At 58.7% G+C, this 21,844-nt stretch overlaps 2 protein-coding genes and 1 long non-coding RNA gene across 7 annotated transcripts in view; 1 reads left to right on the top strand and 2 right to left on the bottom strand.

The window, feature by feature from the left end:
• Positions 1-1,974, bottom strand: part of LSMEM2 (leucine rich single-pass membrane protein 2) — an 8,139-nt gene extending 6,165 nt beyond the window's left edge. The window contains exon 1 of one of the 2 annotated variants that reach the window (XM_025377560.1): positions 1,830-1,974. In XM_025377560.1, coding sequence (XP_025233345.1) covers positions 1,830-1,887 — 58 coding nt within the window. In that variant the 5' untranslated portion in view covers positions 1,888-1,974. The remainder of the gene's footprint in view (positions 1-1,829) is intronic. The other variant, XM_025377559.1, reaches the window with a different exon arrangement.
• Positions 1,975-4,144: 2,170 nt separating this feature from the next.
• SEMA3B (semaphorin 3B) lies at positions 4,145-13,737 on the bottom strand. Of its 4 annotated transcripts, none has more exons than XM_025376701.1 (18): positions 13,533-13,737; positions 11,949-12,137; positions 11,016-11,173; positions 10,800-10,862; positions 10,287-10,406; positions 10,115-10,208; positions 9,805-9,924; positions 7,868-8,013; positions 7,665-7,776; positions 7,483-7,552; positions 7,255-7,396; positions 6,732-6,951; positions 6,380-6,471; positions 6,259-6,300; positions 5,853-6,010; positions 5,694-5,749; positions 5,466-5,605; positions 4,145-5,012 (listed from the first exon to the last, which is right to left on the bottom strand). In XM_025376701.1, exons 2-18 carry the CDS (start codon positions 12,055-12,057, stop codon positions 4,608-4,610), a joined length of 2,247 nt encoding a protein of 748 aa, XP_025232486.1. In that variant the 5' UTR covers positions 12,058-12,137; positions 13,533-13,737; the 3' UTR covers positions 4,145-4,607. The 4 variants fall into 4 exon arrangements, with proteins under 4 accessions (XP_025232486.1, XP_025232484.1, XP_025232485.1 ...); XM_025376699.1 differs by having other exon boundaries at positions 7,255-7,399; XM_025376700.1 differs by lacking the exon at positions 13,533-13,737 and having other exon boundaries at positions 7,255-7,399; positions 11,949-12,605.
• Positions 13,738-13,934: 197 nt separating this feature from the next.
• Positions 13,935-14,658, top strand: LOC112618990. The gene is made up of 2 exons (XR_003118154.1): positions 13,935-14,024; positions 14,416-14,658. It is a non-coding gene; the product is annotated as an uncharacterized LOC112618990 (long non-coding RNA).
• The last annotated feature ends 7,186 nt before the right edge of the window (positions 14,659-21,844 follow it).

The following is a 21,844-nucleotide window of genomic DNA, read 5'->3' on the forward strand; positions in this document are numbered from 1 at the left end:
AAAAAAAAAAAAAAAAAAAAAAAAGCAAACAAAAAAACAAATTAGCCGGGCGTGGTGGTGCATGCCTGTAATCCCAGCTACTCAGGAGAGTGAGGCAGGAGAATCGCTTGAACCTGAGAGGTGGAGGTTGCAGTAAGCCGAGACCACACCACTGCACTCCAGCCTGGGTGACAAAAAATTTTAAAAAGTTGGGGCCGGGGCCGGGCGCGGTGGCTCAAGCCTGTAATCCCAGCACTTTGGGAGGCCGAGACGGGTGGATCACGAGGTCAGGAGATCGAGACCATCCTGGCTAACACGGTGAAACCCCGTCTCTACTAAGAAATACAAAAAACTAGCCGGGGCGAGGTGGCGGGTGCCTGTAGTCCCAGCTACTCGGGAGGCTGAGGCCGGAGAATGGCGTGAACCCGGGAGGCGGAGCTTGCAGTGAGCTGAGATCCGGCCACTGCACTCCAGCCTGGGCTACAGAGCGAGACTCCGTCTCAAAAATAAAATGAAAAAAAAAAAAAAAAAAGTTGGGGCCGGGCGTGGTGGCTCACGCCTGTTATCCCAGCACTTTGGGAGGCTGAGGCGGGTGGCTCACGAGGTCAGGAGTTCAAGACCAGCCTGGCCAAGATGGTGAAACCCTGTTTCCACTACAAATACAAAAATTAGCTAGGCATGGTGGCAGGCGCCTGTAATCCCAGCTACTTGGGAGGCTGAGGCAGAGAACTGCTTGAACCTGGGAGGCGGAGGTTGCAGTGAGCCGAGATCACGCCACTGTACTCCAGCCTAGATGACAGAGCGAGACTCCTTCTCAGGAAAAAAAAAAAAAAAAAAAGTTGAAAATGTGATAAGAGGAGCTTGCTAGCTCTGTCATGGGCTATAAGATGGAGCCATGGAGCAGACAGTCCTATGTCCTGGCCAGTACTGGACCTATAGCTTCCTAGATTTCTGCTGTCCTGGCTCCTCTGAGCATCAGTACTTCTTTTTTTTTTTTTTTTTTTTTGAGACGGAGTCTCGCTGTGCTCCCAGGCTGGAGTGCAGTGGCGTGATCTCGGCTCACTGCAAGCTCCGCCTCCCGGGTTCACGCCATTCTCCCACCTCAGCCTCCCAAGTAGCTGAGACTACAGGCGCCCGCCACCACGCCCGGCTAGTTTTTTGTATTTTTAGTAGAGACAGGGTTTCACCATGTTAGCCAGGATAGTCTCGATCTCCTGACCTCGTGATCCACTCGCCTCGGCCTCCCAAAGTGCTGGGATTACAGGCTTGAGCCACCGCGCCCGGCCGCATCAGTACTTCTTATATGCAGTGGTGCAGTTAGGCGAGTGGCCACCAAGCTCTTGACTAGCTGAGTCTCAGTCTGACCGGGCCAAGGGACCCCCAACCCTAGGCAGTTAGGGATATTTAGACCCAAGTCAGGGGAGGCCAGAGGCCTATCTACTTTTCAGTCCATGGGACAGGTACCCAAATGCTTTCTGGAACCACTGCCCACCCCAATCCCAGCTTCCTCCTTTAAGAGCTGAACTGGCCAGGCAGCTGCCCGGATGCCCACACCCACCTGAGCACAGCCTGTAGTTGATCCACTCCTAACTGGGTAGCTTCCCCCATTCCTCCTTAATGTCCCTAGCAGGGGAAACTGAAGCAGGGCCTGAGGTGACAAGGGGTTCCAAGCATGGCAGGCTTTTCCTTCCTGCATAGGGGGCAGGTCCTTTTACTGGAGCTGGGGAATGAAAATGGGTAACTAACTTACTCAAGACAATGAGGTCAGTGGGACAGAGGGTGGGTCTCTCCATGGTCCACAAGGTCACAGGACTGAGGGCTTGCCCTCCCTCATGGTCACCCTCTCCTACCTTCTTGGGTCTCCTCAGGCATGGCAAACAGTGGGCAGTCGGGGGCCGATGATGGCATCCAGTAGCAGGACTGGACAAAGGCAGCAGTGGCTCCTTTGAGAGCCCAGGGAAGGCCTGGCTGCCTCCCAGTCTTGGCCTAAAATAGGCCTGAGCTCAGCCCACTGGGCTATATTTAGAGGGGGCAGCCCTCAGCCATGGGAAGGGGCAGAGTGATCCACGTGGGCCAGCCTGGACTATCTACCTGGTGAGGGAGCCAGCCAGGAGCCTGCCTCCACTAGTCTAGGTGCCCAGGGACCTTCAAGGGGAAGCGCACCTCCCTATATATCCAGAATGGCCACCCCAGGCTCAGCAAGGCCCCACGTGGCAGCCAAGGCAGACAAGGAACCCCTGTGCATCTCTACTCGGCCACCCCTCCACCCCTGCAGACTCTTACCCACAGCCCAGTCATCTCTCCTCCCAGCGAACACAAGACAAGCAGCCTCCACTGCATGACCTGCTACCACACAATACTGTTGTTGTGTGTGTCTTATAGAGGGTGATGGACAACTGAAGCCTGATGAGGGCTCTGATAGCCTCACAAGTGGACAGATATACCCACAGCACCCATGCTGGCCAGTGGGTAGACCTAGGTTGGAGGCTGGTTCGTTTGTTACTAAGCTTACAACCTTAGGTAAAGGATCTCTCCTCCCTGAACTCAGTTTGCTCATGTGTAAAGTCGGAATAACAGTGGCTTCTCCCTGGCAGTGTACACTGAGAACCACATCTGGAGCATTTATCACAATCCACGGTTTTGGTCCTCCCCTGCTGCCATCTCCACAAGGGCAGACAGGTTGCATAAGTTTGTGTAAGGATGCACATTACTGCTTACCTTGAAGGGAGGAGGTGGTCCAGCTTCCAGCTTTCCCTCTGTGGTTGGATCCCTGTGCCCTTCCTTCCCAATGGGGGCAAAGCAAGACTGTGGGCTCTACTTCCTACACACCTCAAACCTGTCACTCCGCTGTCTCACACTGGCCTCCCTGATGATCCTCAAAGTTAACAAGCTCGTTACCACCTCAGGGGCTTGGCGGTGGCTGTTCCCTCCTGGAATGCTCTGCTCCCAGATAGCCCTGTGGCGGGCCCCTTCTTGTCAGGGAGCTCAAATGTCACCCCCTCAGTGAGGCCTTCTGCGTACATTCCTTTTTGTTTTTTTTTTTTTTTGAGACAGAGTCTTGCTCTGTCGGCCAGGTTGGAGTGCAGTGGCATGATCTCGGCTCACTGCAAGCTCCGCCTCCCAGGTTCACGCCATTCTCCTGCCTTAGCCTCTCGAGTAGCTGGGACTACAGGCGCACACCCAGTTAATTTTTTGTATTTTTAGTAGAGACGGGGTTTCACCGTGTTAGCCAGGATGGTATTGATCTCCCGACCTCATGATCCGCCCGCCTCGGCCTCCCAAAGTGCTGGGATTACAGGCATGAGCCACCGGGCTGGGCCGCATACATTCTTTTCCACATCACCCAGTTTTCTTTTCTTTTTTTGAAACGGAGTCTCGCTTTGTTGCCCAGGCAGGAGTGCAGTGGGGCGATCTCGGCTCACTGAAACCTCTGCCTCCCTGGTTCAAGCAATTCTCCTGCCTCAGCCTCCTGAGTAGCTGGGATTAAAGGCGCGTGCCACCACACCCACCTAATTTTTGTAGTTTTAGTAGAGATGGGGTTTCACCATGTTGGTCAGGCTGGTCTTGAATTCCTGACCTTGTGATCCGACTGCCTCAGCCTCCCAAAATGCTGGGATTACAGAAGTGAGTCACCGTGCCCGGCCCAGTTTTATTTTCTTCATAGCACTTAGTCCTGAAGTTATATTATGCACAATGTGCCCTGCGTGTCACTATTCTCAAAGTCCCTACAGAACCTATTCAGTCATGTGGAACCACTTTTTTCTTTTCTTCTTTTTTTTTTTTTTTTTGAGGAGTCTCGCTCTGTCGCCCAGGCTGGAGTGCAGGGGCGACATCTAGGCTCATTGCAACCTCCGTCTCCCGGGTTCGAGTGATTCTCCTGCCTCAGCCTCCCAAGTAGCTAGGATTACAGGCGCGTGCCCCCACGCCAGGCTAATTTTTTTGTATTTTTAGTAGAGACGGGGTTTCACTGTTAGCTAGGATGGTTTCCATCTCCTGACCTCGTGATCCGCCCGCCTTGGCCTCCCAAAGTGTTGGGATTACAGGCGTGAGCCACCGCACCTGGCCGGAACCACCTTTAATCCTCACCAGGCAACTTTGGACAGGAGAAACTCGGGCCCTGACACCGCCAGGAAGGTGCCCAAGACCACATAGCAAGGCCTAGAACTGGGGTTGTCTGCTGGGGCCATTCCAGCTTTGGCTGATAATGCGTTTATTGCGTTACTTTAGTACAGTCGGCCTGCCTCGCCCCACTTCCAACAGCCCAGCCTGTTCACAGTTTTCTGCTCACTGCTCACTACCCAAGGAGGTGGGGTCTGTCCCCCAGGGTGGGCACTCCAGGCACCTCCTCGGCCCTGGTCGTTGCTCTGGAGCCCATCTTCCCCCTCTCTTCCCTCCTGGCTGAATCCTGCGCCCGGCCTGTGCCGCCCTTCCTGGGGCTGCTACATTCAAGGGTTATCCTGTTAATAAATAAGCCCGCGCAGCTGCCCTCAGCCAGGGCCTGTCGGTTGGTGTCTCCGTCGGCCTGGGACTCCCAATGTGCCCGGCCCCAACCCGTCTGTCTTTTCAGGGTCTATCTGGCTCCTCTCCCGCCTGTAGTCTGCTTGGTTCCCGGCGTGGGGACAGTCCGGTCACCAGTGCGTTACGCTGCGCGGCCCCCGCTCAGCGCGTGGCTCAGGAGCGTGGGTCCGCCGGTTACGGCCCTTCCTCCGCGACTCCGGGGGCAGTGACTGCAGCGCAGGCTGTGGGCGACACATGCGCAGGGAGTTCGCGCTGCCACCGCCGCCCGGCTCCACCAGCTGCAGAAAGTCCCGGTACCAGAGTTTGGGGCCCGGCGGCGCGGCGGGCGCAGCCTCCTCGGCCCGCGCCAGCCGTTCGGCCTGCGTAGCACTCAACACGTGCAGCGACAGGCGACGCAGCGGTTGCGTAAAGCCCTGCTCGACTGCAGCGCACAAGTACACGCCTGAGTCTCGGCGCCGCAGCCTGCGAAGCAGTAGTCCCCGGGCGGTGCGCTCGGTGCGCTCCTGTGCCAGCACCTGCGGGCAGGGGACAGCGTGAGGCGGGAGTGTCGGGCCGGGAACAGGGCTTCCAGGCCCTAGCACGCGACGGAAGAAGCAAAGAGTCATTGGGAACCGAGGTGGGGCGGGAAAGGGGTGCCCCCGGGCGCACATTTTAAGGCTGAGTGTTAGGGAGTTGGTGGTCTTCAAGGGAGAATCCGAACGAGGCGGGGTTTACATGAACGTGCGGGGTGGGTCAGGGACCTCAATGGGCAGGTGGAGGGCGGGTCTTCTCCCGAATTCAGGGGAGACGGGTCAGGAGCCCGGTTGGAAGCAATGGGGTCTCCGCAGCTTGTGGAGTGCAGGTGAGGGACCAAACGACGCGGCGGGGAGTGGGTCTGGTTGGGCGGGGCTTCGTTGGGTAGGGCGGGGCCTCTCCTGGATGCAGGGGGTGGGACAGGAGCCTGGCAGGGAGGGTGGAGTAAGGCTCACCTGGGTATGGGTTGTCACCCCTGCGCGCTGGAAAGTCCACTCTACGCGCGCCTGCAGCGAGCGGGGCTCACACTCGAGAAAGGCGCTGCTGCCCTCCACGCCGAACACTCTGTGTTCCAGCAGCGCGGGACGAGACGAGTCTTGGGGCAGAAGAACGTCAGATTTAGGCAAGGCAGGGAAGGTGGGGCGTCTTCTGGGGCTGAGGGTAGGGACAGCTGGGAGACTCACCTCCCGAGCACAGCGTGCTGGGGTCGCCATTCCTTACGTCTTGCCGCCGGAACCGCCTGTGGGGAACATCGGATCTTCCATGAGCCCTTCTTCTTTCAGCCCCAGGCAGTGAAAGACCCTTCGCCTCCCTCCCGGCGGCCCAACCCCGACCCCGCCCACCTCTTGACACTGGGCTGGAAGCGCGTGCACGCGACCCCGTCCCAGGCGCAGTAGGGGTCACGCGCCAGACAGCATTCGGCGCAGACGCGGCCGTGGGCAGCGCAGCGGTGCAACGCGATCTGGGCCACCGCGCTCCGCGAGGCTATGTACAGCTGGTGCTAGGGGGCACGAGGGGCTCTGGGCTGACCGAGGGCGACCCCACGCCTGCCACCCATCGGTCAGGGATCCCTTCTCCCACTCGACAGATGGGAACACTGAGGTCTTACGCCTCAGGTCACACAGTCTGGCAAAGCCAGAGCCTGTACTCAAACGCGGGACTGCGAACTACCAAGAGGGACCAGAGGCTGGGGACACTCCAGGCACAAGCTCAGTCCATCCCACCCCCACCCCCATCCTGGTCACTCACCCTCTTGGAGGAGATTTGCATGCTGGTGACAGCGGCCGAGTCCTGAGAGGGAGGAGGGGCGACGGGGTCAGGGCTTAGTGGGGTGTGGAGGGGTCCCGGGCGACTGGGGTCGAGGCCTCACCTCAAACACGTGCAGCTCCTCCAGGAGCAGCCCCTCTGCGCTGGGCCTACTGCCTTTGGGGACCGAGATCACCTTCAGTACCGTGCCAGCGTCTGCAGGAATGAGAAGGGGTAATGACCATTGGTGCTCCCGGACAGCTGGAGCTAGGGTCTCCTCGCCTTTGAGGCTTCTACCCTCAGCATATTTGGGTTGTGAAGAGTGTGGACTGGAAGAGTGTGGGTTGGGCAGCTTCCAGAAGGTGGAGACACAGCCCGGGAAAGGATGTGGAGATGGGACTGAACAGGGAGAGCTTCCACCAGCAGCCCACAGGGCCTGGATGGGATCCTGGGGGTCGCTGTGGAGGGACCCTGACCTGTGCCAATGAAGAGGACGTCATAGTGTCCGTCAGCGGCTGCAACCCGGTCCGTGGCAATTTGAGTGAAGGTGTAATTGGCTCCAACTTGTAGGAAAAGAGGGCGCCCCCCAATGGGCAGGACAGAGTTGTACATGAGGGGGTGGTTCCGCGCAAACTGGATGACATCGTCGGGGAAGTCCTTGGTGGAACTGAAGGTGCCAAAGGTCTTGCTGGGGCACTGGGGGCGGGGGGAAGGAAGGTGCAGTAGGGATATAGATATGGGGGCTTGATAGGCGGCCCTCCATGCCAAGCCTCTGGGAACATGAAGGGGGATGGGGACAGAACCCTGCCCTGAGAATTAGAGAGGAGATGCAGCCTTGCCCTGGGAAGTCAGAGGCAGGAAACAAGCTTTGTCTTATGGAAATGTTTTCCCACCCATAACCAAAGGAAGAAAGCACATTCACCAAGAAGACCCCAGGCCAAGTTCTCAAACCCTTGAGGCTTTGAAGTGGGTTGTAGCAAAAGTTCCTGGGCTACGAACCATGCCTGGCCGCGGGTAGGGGACGCGACCCTGGTATGACACCCACTGGTGCATGGGCCCCTCCTTGTGTGCAAAGGGTCCCAGGAAGGCCCGGCGCACGTCGTTCATGCTGTACACGCACACTGCAGAACCCTGGAAAATGCTGCTGGAGGAGAAGACCAGGGCGGGGTGAGGGGCCCGGTGGAACCCAGCAGCCTGCTCAGGCGCTCCCTACCTCCCGCCCCTCACCTGGACGTGGAGAAGACAGCATAGAGCAGCGGGGTCCGGTGGTCCCGCGAGGACAACAGAAACACATCCTCTGCGGGGAACGGGCCTAGCTGGGGTAGGGCGCACAGCCCCGCTGCGCCGGGGGCTCCTGGAGTCTGCACCGCTGCCCCCCTCCCCAACCCCATACCCACTCCCGCACTCACGGAGCTGATCGAAGTGGGTGTCGCCCTCGACGCCCGGCACTGAGCACACCAGCCGCGCCTTCAGAAACGTCGTCCACTTGTTGACCAGGCTGCGCTGGCCGCCCACGTCGTTCTGCCGGGACGATCAGAGGGGATGAGGGCGAGATCAGGGCAGGCAAAGGGGTAGGGGCAGGGTCGCCGGGTGTGGCCCAGGGACTCCTCACCCGGCAAATCTGGCCAACGCGGGACACGGACAGGCGTCCCAGTGCCGGCGCCGCCTCTACCGCCGTCTCACGAAAGAAGAAGTAGATTTTGTCGTCGTCTGGGTTCTCGTTCTCCGGGATCCAAAATACCTTGACAAACTTGGGCTCTGACCGCGGCAGGAGGCATGGGTCAGCGGGTCCTGGCCTCGCCTCCTGATACGAGACCCACGCGCTGCTTCCCCTTCCCGTTGCGCGGGCACAGCACACGGGATCACAGTGTCTGACCACCCAACCTCTAGGACCATGTTCAGTTGGCGCTCTGCGCCGACCGAATCCAAAGGATCAGGGCCTGCGAGGCAAGAAGCAGCCGCGAGGGGGCAGCAGAGACCGTGGCTACCTGGGGGCCCAGGCGGGAAGCCCGGCTAGCCTCCGATCTCACCCCACACAGTCGCCCAGCACCTTAGGCTCGGGTAGGAGGGAGATGAGGTAATCTGGTTTCACCTTCACTCATGAATCTTCCTCCCTAGCATAACCAGATGCTCCCCACTCCTGTTTCAAATCCTTCTGCTGGGTCCCATTGCTTTTTATTGTATTATTATTTTTTGAGACTGTCTTTCTCTGTCGCCTAGGCTGGAGTGCTGGATCTCGGCTCACTACAATCTCAGCCTCCCGAGAAGCTGAGATTACAGACACAGCCCACCACCACACCTGGCTTATTTTATTTTATTTTATTTTTTGAGACGAAGTGTTGCTCTATCGCCCAGGCTGGAGTGCAGTGGCACAGTCTCCACTCACTGCAACCTCAGCCTCCTGGGTTAGAGTCATTCACCTGCCTCAGCCTCCTGAGTAGCTGGGATTACAGATGCACACCACCACGCCCGGCTAATTTTTGCATATTTAGTAGAGACAAGGTTTCACCATGTTGGCCAGGCTGGTCTCAAATTCCTGACCTCAGGTGATCCGCCCGCCTCGGCCTCCCCAAGTGCTGGGATTACAGGTGCACACCACTGCACCTGGCCAATTTTTGTATTTTTTAGTAGAGACAGGGTTTCACCATGTTGGCCAGGCTAGTCCCAAACTCCTGGCCTCAAGCTATTTGCCTGCCTCAGTCTCCCAAAGTGCTGGGATTACAGGTGTGAGGCACTGCGCCCACCAGCCCCTAGCCCTTATTTAATTTTTATTTTACTTAGAGACAGAGTCTGCTGTGTTCTGCAGTGGCAGCATCATGCTCACTGCAGCCTCCAACTCCTGGGCTCAAGTGATCCTTCCATCTCAGCCTCCTGACTAGCCAGGACTACAGGTGTGTGCATGCCACTGCCCCCAGCTAATTTTATTTTCTTTTTTGCAGAGACAGGGTCTTGCTTTGTAACCCAGGCTGGTATGAAGCTCCTGTCTTCAAGCAATCTGTCTGCCTCACCTCCCAAAGTGCTGGGATTACAGGCACAAGTCATTGTGCCCAGCCCCCATGGCTCTTAGAATAAATAACTCTGGCCCCTGACAGTCCAGACCCCCTTATCATTACTAGCTCTGCAAGTCTATTCCTTTGCTTGTTCCTGCATCCAGGCCTTTGCACTAGTTGCTCCCTCTGCCTGGAATGCTCATCTCTGAACTTTGCTGGCTGGCTCTCTTGTGCTTGGGAATTAGCTCATACTCCCCTCAGCACAGCAGCTTCCTTTACCCAACCCCCTCCACCCACCCAGTCTCCTTTTCACTTCCTCTCTTGTCTCTCTCTGGCCTCATGGCCATTGGACTTGATCTTATCATGTATGTGATCTGTGAACTCAAAGAGGTCACAGTCATACCTGTCGTATCTGTCTCTGTGACACCAGTGCCTGATTAAGGAGGGTATTTGGTAAGACCTGGCCACACCCACTGCTCACTTACTATATGGGCCTTGCTTGGCACCTGCCCTGTGGGAGGGTGACGGCCTCCTCCCACCAACCCCACCAGCCTCTCACCATTGAGCCAGCGGGAGTCGTGTGGCTCTGTTCGGAGACTCGGACGTTGGCCCAGGCTGCGAAAGATGGTAAAGTCTCGGCCCATGAGGTCTGCTGCCACCCCTGAGTATAGCTCCTCCCCTACAGACAGAGAAAGGGCTGCTCAGCCAAGCGGAGGGCTCTTGGGGCAGGAAGTCCTGGGGAGCTCTGGGAGCTCTCAGGGAGTCAGTGAGGCTATGGGGGAATTCCTGGAGCTCTTGGGGGTCTTGGGACTTTGTGAGGTTCGGCAGTTTCTAAGGGGTTCTGTTGGGGCCTTAGCCCTTGGACTCACCCACCAGCACGGAGGCAGCCCGATGCCTGGGGTCATAAGGACTCTTCCCCTTGCCATCCTCTATCCTTCCTGGGTCCAGCCGGAGCACGGGCTCCTGGGAGGTGTGGCAAGTTGTGACTACCAGGGCTTTCTTACCCTCCTGACCTCCCTCCCTGCCTAGATACGGCCTTACCTCTGCCCGGTGGCCCACTTCCACAAAGGCACAGGTTGGGTGGAAGGCTCCCGTGCCACAGGCCAGCAAGTGGGTGCGGTTGTAGGCGTGGAGCAATTTCACAAAGTTCATGCACTCAGTCTAGTAGGTTTGGAGGTGTGAGGTTTCCCCCAGGGACATGGCCTTAAGAGGTCCCAGCTCACCAGTGGCATCCTCACCCCTCTCTCTCTTTGGCATCCACCCAGGCAAGTACTAACATGGGCCACAGGGAACTGGGGGCCCTTGCTGACCAGCCCAGGCCTCACCAGGATGGGCGTCTGGGGAAGCACAGGCCTGCAAAGCCTCCATGACTCAGAGGCCCCCCAGAAGAATTACACGAGCCCCAACCCTGACTCACCACCCCCAGACCCCAGCCACCTCGACCTCCCTGCCCTCATCCCAGCCAGAACAGGCAGGCCTCTGTTTTAGCCCTGCCCTGTCTCTGGGGTGAGGGGTTGACCCTCCCCACTCCCAGCCTGGACAGCCAGCACTCACACCAATGTCCTTCCCTGCCCAGTTGCACTCCTCTCGCCATTCCACAGGGGCCGGCCAGGCCAGCTATGGGGAGGTTGGGGGAGAGGGGACACAGGTCAGGGACTTGGGATATTCTCTACCTCAGGGAGCCCATTCCTCTGAGTCTCTCCAGGTAGGCTGGAGTGGGGTCCTAGGGCTCCTTCCCTGGGCAGTGCTGGGGTTGGGGGACCCTGGCACCTTCTTGGCCCGCTTGCTGATGTTGTCCAGGCTGAGGGATGCCACATGGTTCTCGGCGCCCACAAACAGGCGTCCACGCTCCTCATCCACCAGCAAGGCCTCGTAGCAGCAGGTTCGCTCCAGGCTGAAAGTCTGGAGACCATGCCAGGCCTGGAGCTCTGCAGGGCAGGACACTGCTGAGGACTCGCCAGCCATGCTGGAAGCCTCCCCTAGGTCTTGCCTGGTGGGGACTCTATGGGCCAAGGTTGTCCTTAGGACTTGGCCTGTATACATGTGAGTTTACATGTGTGTGAGTTTACACACGCAAACCCAAGCCCACCCAGGTGCACGTGTGGAGCTGCCAGGGGAGGTGGTACACCCCCCCAGGAAGAGGAAGGCAGGTTGAACTTGGGCACGCTCAGACAGGTGGTATCTCCAGGCGGGCACACTGGGAGGCCAGGCTCATGGACACCAGAGTCCTGGGGGAGACCGGCATGCAGGGATGGCCAGAACCCCAACTCCCAAAAGTCAGGCTGATAGTTCCTTTCCTGCCACTCCACCACCAGCCTGAGCTCAGCAGAACTGCCTATTCACTGCCACTGCCCAGGGGCCACCCTCCTGTACCGGAGGCATGAGAAGGGGGCTCTGACTTCCCTGTTGCTCTGCTGAAGGAGTATCGCCTTGTTGGGGTTACTGAACGGAACAGAGACAAGGTCTGTTGCTATGGGGACAGGAGGGGTCTTCCTGAGAAAGCACGAAGAGAATGTGGGCAGAGGCTGGGGGCTGAGGCCCAGACAGGGTTAACTGGAGGTGGCCTGAGAGTGCCCACTAATCACCAGAGTCTGGTGACAGGCACGCACATGGGGCAACAACCAACACAGAGCCCCCTGGCCATACCGGGACCCTTTCCTGCCCACCTCAAGCTGGGCCCTCCTGCCTGCCAGGTGCACCTACCTTGAAAGGAGAGCCGAAGGCGTGGGGGGCTGGGGGTGGCACCCCCCAGCCCCACTGCCCAGAGCAGGGCCAGGCCTGGGATCATGGCGGCGGCCCCGGCCCGCCCCATCTCAGCAGCTCGGGGCGCTCAGGGTTCAGCGGGTGTGTGTGTGGAGGAGCCTTGAGTTGCCCTGGACTCTGCCCCAGGATCTGGAAGAGAAGGAGTCGGCAGTGAAGGCGAGGGCGGGAGGCTAGGGAGGGGGAGTCCCCAGGGATCAGATTACAGCCCCTAGGGGAAAGAGGCTGGGGGGTCACATTCCACTTCCGAACCCTCCCCTCCGAGGGTGCCCCGCCTGGCCACAATCACAGACACACCCACGCCACTGGGCACACCCTCAGGGTCACCCTGCACTGGCAGGCTCGCCTCACCACGTCACCCTTCTCAGTAACCTCCCCTCTTGTATACACACTCACAGACATTAATTCACCATGCGCACCAACTTCATGCCAGCCTCGGCCTGGGAGGAGGGATACTGGGAGACATAGGCAAGGTCCCCATGTGAGAGAGGACAGAGCACCAACAAGGATGGATGCTGAGGGTGCCAAGTGCAATGAGCAAAACAAGCCAGTCAAAAGAGAGAGAGTGACAGGAGCGGGTCAGGCCTCTGGAGGTGGCAGTGTCCCCACGGTCCCGCAGAAAAACACAGAGACACTTTTGAGGCTGGAGTCAAAGGTGTGGGTGCCTGTGAATGTGAATGTGTTTCCGAGTGTCCCCTTGTGATGTGCGCATGTGTGTAGTGTGTATGCACATGTGTATGCACATGTTTACATGTCTGTGTGCAAATATATAGTGGCATATTGCACATGTGTGGATATGGGTTGGTGTGCACATGCATGTGGCACCATGCAATCTATGGAGTGCATATGTGCGATATGTGCATATTTTGCACACAGATGTGTTGCACATTTGTGCATGTGCAAACGTGTGCACCCATAAGGGTGGACGTGTCTCCGGGCATGCAAGTGAGCAAATCCAACTGCAGCATCAATCACTCCATAGGGAGAAGTGCCACCCAGGAGACCCAGGACCTGGGCAGAAGCCTCAGCCTCTGACTTGGGGACTGCTCCCAACCCAGCTGAAGCAGCCTCTGCATCTGAGCTTGAGGGCTGTCTCTCCACACCCCTGAGGAATCAAAGAGGGGCAAGGTGAGGCAGCCCTTCACTTGTGCCCCAGCCTCCTGGCCTCGCTGAGCTGGCCTTCCCTCTCAGTGCCTCCACAGCCTCTCTGAGCCTCTCCCTTCACTTCTCTCAACCCTTGAGGTTTCCCCGTCTTTGAGCCGCTTCACTCTAGGAGCCAGACACCTCCCCCGGGCCCTCAGCTGGGGCAAAGACCTGGCTGCCATGCCCAGTCTCCTTTCCAGGGGCCAGCTGGGCAGGTGCTGGACACAGGAGCCCAGGGAGTGGGGCAAGGTTCCAGGTGGGATTAAGCAAGTGGAGTGGCTGCTGGGGCAGGTTCCAGGCCCCTCCACCCACACTCCTGCCCAGCTCCTGGCCCCGTCCCAGGCCAGGACCCCCACCTCCCTCCTTCCCCCTGCTGACACTTGCCACTGCCTCTTCTCAGGTTCTAGAGGTCTTCCAGGCCACCACAGGCTGCCTTCTCACACTCCACCGAGGACTCCCGCAGAGGCACCTCTCCACTCTGGCCCCTTCCCACCCTGGGGCCGCACGGGACCCTCTGACGGCTCCTTTAAGGAGCAGCCCCCGCCCCCACCAGGCCAGCCACCGCCCCACGCGCTGCGCCGTAAAGTTTAGAGGGCGGATCGGGTGACCGGGCAGGCAGCCGGGCAGGCAGCCGGATGGGCTGGAGAAGGCGGCCAGGCGGGAGTGGAATGGGCACGAGGGAGGGGCTGGTAGGGACAACCCCTCCCCTATTGGGTCTCAAGGCAGTAGTGTGCCCCAGGTGGTGGTCCCAGAAGCCAGGTGACCAGCCAAGGCAAGGGAGGAAGAAACCCCAGCTCCAGGGGCTCAGCAGGCAAAGGGAATCACTGGGTGGGGGCACCACCTGGGGACTCCAATATCTCACCTGTCCCTCCACAGGTGGGGAGCTGTGGGGAGAGATAATGGGGAGCTCAGCTGCCACCTCAGTTTCCAGGGACCGGCTGGGGTGGGCGGGCAGCCAGAGGTCAGGGGAGGGGCTCTCAACTGGAGGTCGGATGGGCCCTCGGGACCCAGTCCCGGTCCTTCCTCACCACTTGGGCCACTTAGTACTTCAGCGACCTGACAAGCAGTGGCTTCTTCCACGACAGCCAGATCGGGGAGGGAGAGGAGGGCAGGAGAAGGGCAGATGCAGGAGGAGCAGCAAATCTCACTTCTGCACCACAGGGCGGGGCCCATCTGGAGTCCCCCATCCTGGACAGGTAGCTCTGCATCACTGCTAAGAGGTTGGGGGGTGGCCTATGACCTCCCTTCCTCTGACCTCTCTTTCTAGGTTGGAGGTGGAACAACCCCCACCAAACCCAGAGCCGAAACCTGAGGGAGTTTTACAGACAGGATGGAGCTCCTGTAACTCGGAGCCTCAGTTGGGAATGACTTGGGGTCTTGTCCTGAAGCTTAGTCTGGTGAACATGCCCCATTTGTAGCATGAGGGGTACTTCTCTGGAGGGACTGTATGTTGACAGTGGCAGAGTGGAGCCCTCAAGTCCACCTGAGTGAATATACCAGGGCTTGAGAATGGGCTTTGATCCTTCCATCCCTGAAAAAGGCATTTTCCTACCACCTCCCAAGGCTGATGGGGCAGTGTGGGTATTCTAAGTGTTGCAGCTTTGTTGCCCAGCCCTGGAGGCCTCCAGCCAAGCAGGGACAGAGGTGGGAGCAGGTCCCCTGGAAGTGGAAGTGGGGCCATGCTCTCCTTCCTGAGCCTGAGGACCTGGTGTACCTGGCCTGGCCTGGCCAGCTGGCAGGTGAATAACAGGGGCCAATGGGAGCCGCAGGGCCCTTCAGGAGGGCAAGTGGAAGGACAGATCCCTGCCTGGGCTCGTGGGCTTCCTGGATGTGGCCTTTTCCCACTCCGGGAGTAGGTACCTGTAGTCTTGGACCTGGGCAGGCTCTCCTGGCCCCATGCAAGCAAACAACATTCTTTGGCTGTTTACAGCTTTCTACCCAAGCAGCCAGGATCAGCAAGTACCTCAGAGGCCCCCATCCACTCCCACCGTGCACCCATAGGCCCTCACTGCCATGTTTTCCAGGCCCAGGGGCCTGGTCTCCGTTTCATCACCCTGCACTTTCCTCCACTAGCGCTGCGTTCACTCTGGGAAACGGGACCAGGACCACCCCCCACCATTATCTTTCCAATAGCCTGGGATTCAACCCCCAGCCAAAAGGACTGGGCTGTCTCTGTCCCCACTGAGTGCTGTGCCCTGTCCTCTGTCCTCTAGATGTGTACCCTCCCTTGAGTAGGAATGGAGGTCCCCAGATATGGGAGGCCAAGTTGTCCCTGATTCCACATGGTCCCCTTTCTGTTCCTCAGCCCCAGGTCCAGTGTGCCAGGCCATGGGTAGGGGCCCCCATGGAGGCCAGCATTCCAGGAGCAGGGTCACTGCCTGTGGATCACACTGGGGGCTGGAGCTCCTCGAGGATTCTACAATCAGGCAGCCTGGGCCTGAATCTCAACAGAATGGGGCAAAACGGGGGAGGCAGCTGGGGTCCCTTTTCCTGCCTGTACTCCTTCCCTGGGCCTCTCTCTTTTGAGAGAGCTTCCATTGACAGAGGCCTGTCTGGGTTCTTGCTCTGGGGCTGCCTGTCAGTGGCATGGCCTGCCACAGCCTTGGCTTTTCCTTCTGGAAAAACCTGGATTGTTGTGCCAAATCTCAGCACCTGCCTCCCCACCCCTGGCCACCAGCTGAGCCTGCCGCTTTGCCCATGCCTGGACTCCGGGTGGTGTGGTTGGTGTGGGATACCCATCTGAGGAAGGCTGTGGCAACCCTCCCAGTGCAGCCTGGGCTGGATGGGATCTTGGGCGCCCCACTCATACCTGCTTTAGTCATCAGGGCTGGTGGCTCCAATGAACTCTTCCTTGTTCTGGCCACGTAGAAACCAGGTCATGCTGCCCAGAGGACTTAGGCACAGTAGGGACAGGCGTGGGCGGCCATAGGATCATCACCTGAGGCCTAACTTCCCAGACACTCTAAGGCCCCGCCCCAGAGGCATCTTCTGGGGAAGCATCTGCAGGCATGTCCTCACCCCAGCCTGGTCTCCACATTCCCAGGGGACCCTGGCCCACCTTTTTTGAAAGATAAGCTCCTCCCCTCCTTTCCTGTTCCCCTTCCCTTCTGAGGGCCCTGTCAGAACTGAGATGGAGGTGCTGAGGGAGGGGCTACCAAGAACCCTGGGCCTTTGGCTGTGGCCCTACCCCCACCCGCCCCACCCCTGCCCTCCCCCCCTGCACATTCCTCCCAGGCTGAGGTCAGCCCCTCTGGGATGCAGGAGCTCCCCCCACCAGCCACATCACAGCTCTTCCCTCACTCCTGTTTTCCTCATTGCCCAGCAGGGAGGGCTGGGGGCGGGGCCTCCCTCTCCCTCCCTCCTCCCAAGCCCAGCAGGGTGGAGGGGGCTGTGCCAGGAATGCTGGAAAGTGGACTCTGAGGGCACACTGCACTCATGAACAGACATTCACATAAATACTGCATTCTCCTAACTGGCTAGGGGAGAGCCTCCCAGGAGTGCTGGGTAGGGGGCTGTGAATGCTCTGGGGAGGGCTGGGGAGTCTGGAGTCAGCCCCAGGGATCAACCCTCTTGTTAGTCCAGCAGGAGGCGTGGTTGACTCCCTAGCTGGAGTCTGCACCTCTCATCTTCTCTGCAGCTGCAGACAGCGCCCAGGCAGGTCTGGCACACAGTGGGGGTACCACAGGTATGCACTCTTGCTGCCACCTTAGCTCTGGGCATCTTGGGCACCCAGGCCTATGAAGGCCTCAGAGAAACCCTCCACTGCTGCCTCTTCCATCCCAGCTGAACAAGGCCCCTTCTTAGGCTCAGCTCTTTTCCCCTTTTGTTGTGCCCCTCACCCCAGTACTTCTTTTTTTTTGGGACAGGATCTTGCTTTGTCACCCAAGCTGGAGTGCAGTGGTAGGATCATGGCTCACGGCAACCTCAACCTTCCACCTCAGCCTCCCAAGTAGCTGGGACTACAGGCATGTGCCACCGTGCCTGGCTAATTTTTTTGTATTATTGTTATTTTTTTTTTTGGTAGAGATGAGGTTTTGTCATGTTGCCCAGGCTGGTCTTGAACTCCTGGGCTCAAGCAATCCTCCTGCCTTGGCCTCCTAAAGTGCTGGGTTTAGAGGCATGAGTCACCGCTCCCGGCCACCGCAGTACAATTACTTCCTAAACCCTCTGACCCCTGTGCCCAGGGTTCTACTCGAAGCTCCCTCCCTCCCCTGGGTGAAGACTCCTCAGTCTTCTCACTTCCCAAGGCCCCAACCCACCCCTGGCACTACCAAGCCTACTCTCCTGAGAGCCCCTACATTTTGTCTGTCTTAGGACAAGCACTGACCCCTTTACCCTCCCCCAGGTTGTATCCCTGGGGTCATTCTGCCACTTCTCTCCCCATGCCTCCCCTCTGCAGGACCGTGTCCCTGACGCCTGACTCGGAGAGCTTGCTGAAGTTTGGTAGGATTGCAGGCTCTTAGCTTGGCATTCACTGGGCCACTCTCTTTTTATTTTTTTCTTTCTTTTCTTTCTTTCTTTTTCTTTTTTTTTTTTTTTTTTTTTTTTTTGAGACAGGATCTTGCTTTGTCACCAGACTGGAGTGCAGTGGCAGGATCATGGCTCACAGCAGCCTCCGGAACTCCTAAACTCAAGTGATCCTCCTACCTCGGCCTCCCGAGGAGCTGGGACTACAGGCACACACCACAACACACAGTTAATTTTTGTATTTTTTGTAAAGATGGAGGTCTCACTATGTTGCCCAGGCTGATCTTGAACTCCTGGGTTCAAGTTATCCTCCTGCCTCAGCCTCCCAAAGTGTTGGGATTATAGGCCTAAGCCACCACACCAGGGCCACAGGACCACTCTTTGTAGCTTGGTGGGGGCCAGTCTTCCAGTGCTCCACCTGCCCCGTTTCTGGGATGCATTCGCTCTTTTGTTGCCAAGACTTTGTTTGCGCTGTGTCCTTCACCCTTTAGACCCTTCCCCTTGTCACCTGCTGGACTCCTCCTCACCGTTCATGATCCACCTGGCTGTCACCTGTCTTCTGTGTAATTCCAGTCTTCTGTGTAATTCCAGACCTGTGGTGTCAGGTTCAAGCCTCTGGGCAGGGCTCTGGGTTCCCCACTGTGGGGGAAGCAATAAGGGCTACAATCACTGGTGACCCCAGGACCCAGCGGAGGACAGGCACAGGGAGGCAGGAGATGGTGTGCCCATAGGAAGCCCTTCCACCTTCCTAGGCATGCTGAGTCTCCATGGGGTTGGAGGATGGATGGAGAATGGACACCCCTTAACCCTGTCCCAGTCCCCCAGGCCTTGACAACCCTGACCTCAGTGAGGTCAGAAAGCAGAAGGCAATGGGATGAGATGTCAAACTCTGATTTTTCTCCCAACAAGATTACCAGGGGCTGTGGGGCTGCATCTCTGGCAAGGGGAGAAAAGGACCCATGGCCTTGACTTTTGCTCCTCTTGGATATTAGTGCCCATCACCGTGTGACTGAGGGCTGAGTGGGTGGCAGGCATGGACACATTTGCTGCCACACACCTGCATACATACCCCAGCTGACTAGAGGCCATCCTCCTGGGTGATGAGAGGTGCTGCCTTCCCTCTGGTAGTCCATGGTAGAGATGAGGACCACTAGGATCTTTTGTTTTTAAGAGAAGGGGTCTTGTTATGTTGCCCAGGCTGGTCTCAAACTTTTGGCCTCCAGTGATCCTCCTGCCTTGGCCTCCCAAAATGCTGGGGATTACAGGCATGAGCCGCTACACAGCCAGGGTCTCCTTTTTTTTTGAGACAGAGTCTCATTCAGCCCCACAGGCTGAAATGCAGTGGCATGATCTTGGCTCACTGCAACCACCGTCTCCCGGGTTCAGGCGATTCTCCTGTCTCAGCCTCCTGAGTAGCTGGGATTACAGGCACCCACCATCATGCCTGGATAATTTTTGTATTTTAGTAGAGACGGGGTTTCACCATGTTGACCAGGCTGGTCTTGAACTCCTGACCTCAGGTGATCTGCCCGCCTTGGCCTCCCAAAGTGCTAGGATTACAGGCATGAGCCACCGCGCCCAGCCCCAGGGTCTCTTTTTAGGGCAGCAGACCCAGAGATTGGGGTCAGTTTTGGGGAGTGGGGCCAGACCCAGAACTCAGCCAAACAATGCTGTAGTCTTATCCTTGCCTCCTCCCTGACTCCCAGGGTCGTTAGGACTTGGCTGGCCATGCCACTGACCAGACAGCTAGAGTCAGGGCTTGTATTCTCCACCCAACTGGTTTGGCACTCAGTTTGGGTGGGGTGGGGTGAAATGATTCTGGGGAACTGAGACAACTAAGTTTTCCTGACATCAGAAGCCATGGGGCTCCCTGGAACATGGGACTTCTTCCAGGCCTTGGCAGCTCCTGCAGCCTCAGTGATCCCTGCTGTAACCCTGGAGAGGGCCCTTTCCCCCTTCTGCAACGGGCATCCGGGTCTGCACCTATCTGCTGGGACAGGGGATGGGACGGGGGGTGTCTAGGCCTGGGGAACTACTGAGAGGCAGCCTGACTGGCTCCTCCTCACAGAATGTCCCTCTACTCTCCTCTCTCAGGCCTGACTCTGAAAGCTTGCCTCTCTCTTCCCAGCTGCTCCCCCACCCCACAAATGGGTAAAAATACCAACGTTCCCACCACATCAGTAGCCAGAGCAATTATTTCAAACGGGCCAGGCCCTCTGGGAGGCAGATCAGCTTCATGGCGGTCTCCACAGGCTGGAGACAACCCCCGCCCCGCCACGCTGGGAGCATGAGCCTGGGTCCCTGCCCAGCTCTGCATGTCCTGCTAAGGATCCTGGGCCTCACAGCTGCAGCTGCCCATGAGTGGAGACAGAAAGATGGGGCTTCTTAGGCTGGGAGGGCTCTGGGGATTCAGGGCCAGCAAGCATTGAATTTCTGGTGCTCCTCACCCAACTGCTCCTGAGGGTTGATGAATGGCTGAGGTCCAGCCTGGGACAGCTCCAGGCAGCAGGTGATGCCCAGGAGCCAACCTCATGGAGTCCCTTCAGTTGGGGTGCAGGACACCTGGGCAGCCCGTTCTTGCCTGCAGCCCCCTATAGCTGGGAATTTCCCAACCACCAAACACAAGGCTGAATTGACAGGCCGCCTCCACCAGTGCTGGGACAATAGAGCCTTATGCCCTGGAAATCTGAGCCTGGGTGGGAGGCCAGGGCAGGTGGAGGCCTAGCTGTCTGCACTCACGGAAGCCCTGCCCCCAGGATCCCACCCAGACCCACTGCCAAGACGGCACCAGGTCCATCCTGCCAGGGCCCCGCATGGCCCACCCAGGGAGGGAGGCACTGGGTGAGTTAGGCAGACAATGCCAGTCCCTCAATGGTCCCTCTGTGCAGGGTTCCCCCTCAGGACAGAAGGAAGGAACCATCTTCCGCCCGCTTCCTGCTGGGCGGGCATCAGGGCTCTGATGCTCCTGCTAGCACATCTGCGGCTCAGCGGGGTCCAGGCCTGGGCCTCTGAAAGAAGGCGGGGGACCTGGGTTGGGCGCGGGATCCTGTTCTCCGTGTCGTTGGCCCTCGCAGGCAGGGGTGGGGACCGGGCCTGGGGGGCGCCGATGTCCTTCCGACCGGGCGGCAGCAGCCTCTCATCTCCTGCCAGTGCCAGGGGCCGAAGGTACGGGGCACTGGCAGGTGTGCGGGGGCGGGGTCCCGCGGCTGTGGCTCAACCCTCCCTCCCTCCCTCCCCGCCTCCGCGGCGCCGACCCCGGCCCGCCCCCTGCCCAAGCAGCTCTGTCTCGGGGTGGCCGCGGAGCCGTCGCCTCCTCACAAAGCTGCCTTTGTGTCCAGCGGCCTCCGCGAGACCCGCTGACGTCAGCCTCCGTGACCAGCCAGACAGGGCCGAACGCGGGCGGCGGCGCCCCCTGGCGGCCGGAGGCGGAGGCGTTAACCCCGGAGCCCCCCCCCCTGTGGAGGCCGGCTTTTCCCCCAGCCCGCCCCGACACGTTCAGGCCGCGGCTGTCCCTGCTGCCCATAGGAGAAGGTCTAGGCGCCTCGATGGCACTCAGGGCCCGCCCCACAAGCATCACCAGCCTTGTCATCTGCAGTTCCCTTCCCCAGCAACGCGCGGGCCCTTCCCACAGCCTCAGGGAGCTTTCCATCTTCAATGATCTGCAGCCCCCCAGGCCCAGCCTGTGGCAACCATCACATGGTAATACGGGGCCTGTCTGTCACTACCCTTCAGGTTTGACGGGGGCCCTCTGGGGCAGGGAAATTTCAGAATACGTCTCAAGGCCCCTAATGGCCTTCGGTTTAGTCAAGCCTGGACTGCATCCGGCCCACCTGGCTGTGTGGCCTTGGCAACGCACACTCTCCGGGCTTTGGTACCTAAGTCGTAAGTCACTTTCTCCTTCCATGTTAGAGACGTGCCGGACACCCCTCCTGCTCCCGGTGTGGAAGAGCACCTTACAACAGTTTCCTTAGAAGCCAGTCCAGCTGCCAGAGACCCAAAGCTGCAGAGTGCTGGGAAGGCGGGGACACACGGCCCCCACATGTATGCTGCCTAGTCCAGGTGGGAGAAATGAAACCCAGAGCTTCGGGCTCCAGGACGGCCCGGAAAGCTGAGTCAGGGCCCTGCCCAGGTTGAGGACTGAGGTTAAGACCACCATCACCTTGGCACACCTTAGCCGGGGCCTCTGCCCCTGGGAGAGAATACCCATCAGTTCTCGGTATTTTTTTTCT

The sequence above is a fragment of the Theropithecus gelada genome, chromosome 2, assembly GCF_003255815.1.
Source record: "Theropithecus gelada isolate Dixy chromosome 2, Tgel_1.0, whole genome shotgun sequence".
Lineage (NCBI taxonomy): Eukaryota > Metazoa > Chordata > Mammalia > Primates > Cercopithecidae > Theropithecus > Theropithecus gelada.